The 7072-nt window shown below is 43.0% G+C and overlaps 1 protein-coding gene across 2 annotated transcripts in view; it reads left to right on the plus strand.

Annotated features, from left to right (window-relative positions):
- The first annotated feature begins 491 nt into the window (after nt 1–491).
- The window catches only part of mnat1 (MNAT1 component of CDK activating kinase), a 10733-nt gene continuing 4152 nt past the window's right edge, over nt 492–7072 (plus strand). Inside the window, exons 1-6 of one of the 2 annotated variants that reach the window (XM_083540091.1) lie at nt 492–610; nt 3835–3987; nt 5154–5227; nt 5364–5467; nt 5630–5770; nt 6004–6135. In XM_083540091.1, coding sequence (XP_083396217.1) covers nt 609–610; nt 3835–3987; nt 5154–5227; nt 5364–5467; nt 5630–5770; nt 6004–6135 — 606 coding nt within the window. In that variant the 5' untranslated portion in view covers nt 492–608. Of the gene's footprint in view, nt 611–1451; nt 1711–3834; nt 3988–5153; nt 5228–5363; nt 5468–5629; nt 5771–6003; nt 6136–7072 lie in introns of those variants that run through there. The other variant, XM_083540090.1, reaches the window with a different exon arrangement.

Consider the following 7072-nt stretch of genomic DNA (forward strand, 5'->3'; position numbering starts at 1 on the left):
GGGATCCGGTTACCGGGTGTCGGGTGTCCTTTTGCCAACTTTTACTTCTCCAAGGAATTCTATCAGGGCCAGGCTGGGAGGAAGGGAGTGTTCGTGCTCTATTCCCAAAGACTGGACTGGCTGAAACAGGGGAGGGGGAGGAGCCAAATAAATTTAACCTGTCACTCAGGTGCGCCAGGTGTTTCCTCTGGAGAGAGACCTGACTGGTGAGGGATCTGTAGAGGCAAAACCAGCACTTCACTCACACTAACATGCCACAGGTGACCGTTAGGTTTATTCTGAACGTTGAGCAGTTGAGGTTCCCTACAAAGTTCCTTCTAGAGCAATAGGTATCATTATAGAACGGTGGAACACGTCCACTGTGTAATGAGGCCATGTGTAAATTAAGCCCCCAGGCACCAACATCAGCCCAACTGCAGTGATCTCAGCCTGAGAGCTTACCTGCGCCAGGTGTTTCCTCTGGAGAGAACCGACGCGTCTGTAAAGGGGGCGGGGCCAAAGTTCAGGTATCAGCTGTCAATCAGTCAATTTGTCTCGTAGCTCACCCCAGCAAAACATGAAGAACACCGTATGCTGGTGGCGTGGAATTATTCCGTCAACATCATCAAATGTAAATATTTAGTTAATTCAATTCATTTTTATTTGTAGAGCGCTTTTAACAATGGCCATTGCAAAGCAGCTTCACACAGATAATGTAGAATAAGTAAGAATGTAGTTTATAAGTGTAAGTGTATTCATCACATGGCATGAATGTTTACGGTCATATTAACATCTAAATATAATTTTACTGTTACTTTTCCATCCAAAGAAGCATAAAACAGCTGCATTGCTTTACTATAGAGCAAATAATAACTTCTTGATCATCACCACAACCGGCATTCCTTACACACACTTACACCACACAGGGACATTGAAAAACCCTTAAAGTGGAAAACCCTTAATGAGGAAAGTGTTTATTAAAAAACCAAACTCAGTAAATACAGTAATAATAAAGAATACTATGTTTACACAAGCACACTAGTCCAGAATGCGAACGTAACGCGTTTAATTACGGAATGACAGAATGACGGAATCACGTGACATCATGACTATGTAATAACCTTATTACCATCTTTCTGTCAGAATTTGATAAACAATTTTAGGACTATAAATTGAGAACATGTCCGAAGAACAGAACACAAAGATGTGAAAATCAATTGCACACTTTATGAACTATCCGTATTAATTACACAGTTTTGTCATTGTAAATGAAACACTATTAACATTTACGTTCTTTCACAACGTAGAAGGAAAATACACGCGTTATGTCTTTTTTTGTAGCACAATTACAAACTGTTAAAAAGAAAACGTTCTGGAAAGAACTTTAGAGCAGGGAATCTGTGTTCTCCATCCGGAAGACATTACGTGTAACACCGCAGCACAGAGCCCGGTCCTGATCTGGTCCCTCTGCCCTGTATAGGTACACTACACTGCGTAGGGAAGAGTACAGATTGCTTAGTACACCATATGAAACCTACAGTAGGTGGTTGAGGATTCGACGCGCTTCTGAAACACAGTGGAGCTTCGCTTACGTTTAATTGTGAATTCTTAATTATTCTTAAATAATATATAGAAATAAAAAATGGACGATCAGGGCTGCCCGAGATGCAAGACAACAAAATATAGAAACCCGTCTTTAAAGCTGATGGTGAATGTTTGCGGACACACACTGTGAGTATGAGCTTAGCTTCTAATCATGCTTGTACTGTAGCTACATAATAGAACAATGTAGCTTCTGATTATTTCAATATTTACATACATGTACACATATCTAAACGATAGACACAAAGCTCTTTATCACATACAACAGAGTTGCAACAATATTACTACTGATAATAATAAGGGCTGAAGGGTGCCAATATTTTTGGGCAGCTTTACAGATGGACTGTAGTGTTCTACAGTAGTTCCACTCCTGTTATATGGGGTCATTTGTTTGGAGTTGAAGGTATTAAAATATCCAATGATTGTAATTTATGTAGTTATCTATTTGCTGATTTCATACACTGATCAGGCATAACATTATGAGCACCTGCTTAATATTGTGTTGGTCCCCTTTTTGCTGCCAAAACAGTTCTGATTCGTTAAGCCTTAACAGCTTTAACTTATTCAGCATTTGGAGCTACAGGAGCTCGTCTATTGGGTCGGATCACACAGACCAGCCTTCACTCCCCACATGCATCAGTGAGCCGCAGCCACCCATGACCCTGTCGCTGGTTCACCACTGTTCCTTCCTTGGACCACTTTTGATAGATACTGACCACTGCAGACTGAGAACAGCCCTCAAGAGCTGCAGTTTTGGAGATGCTCTGACCCAGTCGTCTAGCCATCACAATTTGGCCCTCGTCAAACTCTCTTAAATCCTCACCCACACACAGCATACAGTCTGCTCTTAGCAAAGCCAAATCATCTGTTTTTCTTTCTACAGTGAAGACATTTGTATTTGAGGTCAAAAGATGAATATGAGATGAGAGGTCAAAATGTTTCCTGATTATTTATTTCTACATGTGTTACTTGAACACCTCAAAACATGGCCCACCAACTAATCTTCAGGGAAACAAAAGTACTGAGATAGATGGATGGATGGATGCACTAGTTGAGGATTTTTTTTTTGTGATCCAGTTCATTCCAGAAAAGTTCAATAGGATTTAGGTGTAATGATTGAGCAGGTCATTTCATGATAGATAACACTCCAGACAACCGTTTGCCCTTTAAATAACACTTACAGAGCTTGGACTTGTGCTTCGGCTGGTTGTAGGGTGAAGTGGGTTCCAATGAGCCGCAGTCCAGGTGGAATTTTGGAGTATGGAATGGGAGCCGTGTTAGTTTAGGATTCCTTTCACTTTCTGGAATAAGTCTCCAACCTTCCCTGCTCCATTACAACTCCAAACCATTAAGCTTTCACCTCCATGTGTGACTGTGGGGGTGAGGGAGTCTGATCACGTCTCCTCTCCTGACAAAACTCCACAGAACTTTCTTCCACCCATCCACTGTCTAATTCTTCTTTGGTTTTGTCTTTTACTGAGTTTGCCACATAGAAATATAATGAGCATCCAGGTGTCTCATACTATAAAGCACTCAATGTTTCCACACTTTTCACAGACACTGTATGGGGTTTGTGTAATGTGTAATAAAAAGTCTTAAAGGTTAGTTGGTCGAAATAATTGATCTTACGGAATGTTTGTAGGGGGTAAGGTGAGGTTTGATTCAGAATGCAGCCAGTTTTTTTTTTGTCCCCTGTGTCTTTCTCGTCCTTTATGTCCTCTTTGTCCTGAGGGAGGATGTAGTTTTTTTTTCTGGATGAGAGAAGCATTCAGGAGTGCTGACTGAGATACACACAGGGCATTTATTATTACAGGGTGTTGACGTGCAATGTGGATACGAGCCAATTTTTTCTACATATACACAAGAACGTGCAAATACACACACACACACACACACACACACACACACACACACACACACACACACACACACGTATTTAATTTAATTATCCTGTAACTTTCAGAAAAAAAAAAAACATTAATATACTTGCTTACTGTTCAGTGTTTGTGTGTGTGTGTGTTGAGAGAGAGAGAGGGTTGATGGAGTGAGGTGTATTTGCGGAGGTATTTGCTGAGTAAGACCACAGTAACCTCTCAATGCATCAAAATGACACACACACACACACACACAGGCATGAGATACAGCAGATTAATAGTATGTTTTTTATATTTATATACTTTACAGTATGTTTATGAGAATAACAGATTGATGATTTGTATGTTAAATAACCTGTGTGTGTGTGTTTGTGTGCAGGTGTGAGAACTGTGTGGAGATGTTGTTTGTGCGAGGTTCAGGCAACTGTGTTCAGTGTGACACTCCACTCAGGAAGAGCAACTTCCGCCTGCAACTCTTCGAAGATCCTGCTGTGGACAAAGAGGTTGAGATCCGCAAAAAAGTGCTCAAATTGTGAGTGTGTGTGAGAGTGTGTTTAAATGTGTTGGAGAGAGTGTGAGAGAGGGCGAGAGCAAATTTGAGAAAGGACATGTGAGGGAGAGCTTGAGAGAAAGTCTGTGAGAGAGAGAGAGAGAGAGAGAGAGAGAGAGAGAGAGAGAGAGAGAGAGAGTGAGTGAGACAGCAAGTTCGAGAGCGAGTGAGAAAGCGTTTGAGAGTGTGCGTGTGAGAGAGCCCGAGAGAGCATGTGAGTGGAGAAATAGTGAGCGAATGCGTGTGCAAATGCGTGAGAGACCGTGGAAAAGATTGAGGGAGTGTGCGCGTGAGTGAGAATGAGTGTGAGTGTGAGAAAAAGTGAGCGATTATATGTGCGAGTGCATGTGATGGAGCGTGTGAGAATGAGTGTGAGTATGGGTGTGAGAGTGAGCGAGTGAGAGAGCGTGCAAGTGAGTGTGCAAGAGCGCGTGTGCCAATGCTTGAGAGGGTGTGAGCAAATATGTGTGTGAGTGCATGTGATTGAGCGTGTGAGAATGAGTGAGTGTAAGAGAGTGTGAGCAAGTATGTGTGCATGTGTGTGATAAAGCGTGTGAAAATGAGTGTGAGCAAGTATGTGTGCGAGTGTGTGTGATAAAGCGTGTGAAAATGAGTGTGTGCGAGTGTGTAAAAAAGCGAGTGTGAGCAAGTATGTGTGCGAGTGTGTGTGTGATAAAGCGTGTGAAAATGAGTGAGTGTGAGCAAGTATGTGTGCGAGTGTGTGTAATAGAGCGTGTGAAGATAAATGAGTGTGTGCGAGTGTGTGTGATAAAGCGTGTGAAAATAAGTGAGTGTGAGCAAGTATGTGTGCGAGTGTGTGTGCGATAAAGCGTGTGAAAATGAGTGAGTGTGTGCGAGTGTGAGCAAGTGTGTGTGCGAGTGTGTGTGCGATAAAGCGTGTGAAAATGAGTGAGTGTGAGCAAGTATATGTGCGAGTGTGTGTAATGGAGCGTGTGAAAATGAGTGTGAGAGAGTGAGCGAATGCGTGAGAGTGTGAGAGAGTGAGTATGACAACATAACATAAAATCTTTACATTTCTCTCTCTCTCTCTCTCTCTCTCTCTCACACACACGCACGCACACACACACACGCGCACACACACACACACACACACACACACACACACACACACACACACACACACACAGATATAATAAGCGTGATTTGGACTTTCCGAGTCTGAGGGAGTATAACGACTATCTGGAGCAGGTGGAGGAAATCGGTGAGACAACTTTTTGTTTTTCATGAAAGAGTGCATTATGATGTGATTATGAGGTCAGGGTGAGTGTGTATGATGTAGTGTACACCTCAATGAATCTGTAATAAGTTCTTAAAAAGATGTTTGTGTGTGTGTTCAGTGTTTAACCTGACGAATAATGTGGACGTGGAGAACACCAAGCAGATGATGGAGCAGTACCAAAGAGACAACAGAGACATCATCCAGAGAAACAAGGCCAAACTGGTGTGTGTGTGTGTGTGTGTGTGTGTGTGTGTGTGTATGTGTGTGTGTGTGTGCGTGCGTGCATGTACATGTGTGCATGCATGTGTGTGTGGTTGTGTGTGTGATAAAGACTCCCAACCTCCACCCACTGATGGTTAATTTAATGCCAACTTGTCACCCCAGACGAGGGAGCAGGAGGAGCTGGAGGAGATCTTGTTGATGGAGCAGCAGGATCTGGAGATAAAGAGGCTGGAGAACTTGCAGGAGGAACAGAGGCACTTGTACACCAAGAGGAAAAACAAACAGGCCCTGTTAGATGAGCTGGTACACTTACACACACACACAGTGCCCACTTCTACACTTATGTTTATTACAATGCAATGGAGCGAACCGTCCTCTCTGGAGGCCACGCCCCTATTGCCCCGGCTATCAGTATTTTACAGTGGAAAGGTGTGCATATAGCTATATGGTATAAGAAGAGTTCATTGTGTGTGTGTGTGTGTGTGTGTGTGTGTGTGTGTGTGTGTGTGTGTGTGTGTGTGTGTGTGTGTGTGTAGGAGAACTCCAATTTGCCCGCTTGCCTCCTTTTGGCACAGCATAAAGAGCGAGCAGCTCAGCTGGATACTCAGATCGAGAAACAGAAACAAAACGTCAAACCAGCCACCATCTTCTCTACAGGCATACTGATGGTGAGACATACACACACACACACACACACACACACACACACACACACACACACCTACATACCTACACACATCTATTAATTGTAAAGTCTTATTAAAACGCTGTAAGCTCACAATATTTCCTGTTTGAGGTCTGGCCACTTCTGCCACTTGTCTTCGACAAAAACCTTGACTTCCTGTCAATCAGTGTGAACTTTTGTTCAGTCTCCCTTTGTTTCCTGCGATCACAAAGTGATGAGTCTGTTTCAATGACAAGAAAATTACAATAAATAAATGAAATAGCTCTCATTAAGCCAGAGCTTTAATCACAGAGAAGTTGGATAGCTCAGTGGTTAAGGCTCTGAATTCCTGATCAGAAGGTCAGAGGGTCATGCCCCATCGCCCAGCTGCCACTGTTGGGCCCTTCGAGCAAGGCCCTTAACCCTCTCTGCCCCAGGGCTGCTGTATCATGGCTGACCTTGTGCTTTGACCCCAGCTTGGTAACAAGCTGAGAATCTTTCTTTTTTGCCAATCAAAACAAAAGTCATTGGCAGTAGCACGCTAATATCCCGTTAGAAACGTGTGTGAAATATTTCAGATCACTCAGAAGCAGTAAAGCGAATGCTGCGTGAGAAAGTGAAAAGCGCCCTTTTGAAACCTTTTTGTTCGCACTCAAAACACAATGCCAATGTGCTTCATTTGTAATAAAAAGCGTGGCCACTGAGAAGAGCCGTAACGTCAGGTGCTACTCTGACACCAGCATGCAAATCTCAAACCACAGACCTACAGCAGGGACCTCAAGATGGGAGTTCGAGCTGTATGAGAATTTACTTTTTACTGGCCTTTAGAACCTAGCCTCAGAATTTTTTAGAGTCTCCATGCTGACCTGGAAGATCTCTGGAACTTTTGTGTTTGTTAGCTTGCTGTGAAGAAGAATTGACTCCAGGTTCTAAGGATGTTC

Source organism: Silurus aristotelis (assembly GCF_946808225.1).
Source record: "Silurus aristotelis genome assembly, chromosome: 4".
Classification (NCBI taxonomy): Eukaryota; Metazoa; Chordata; class Actinopteri; order Siluriformes; family Siluridae; genus Silurus; species Silurus aristotelis.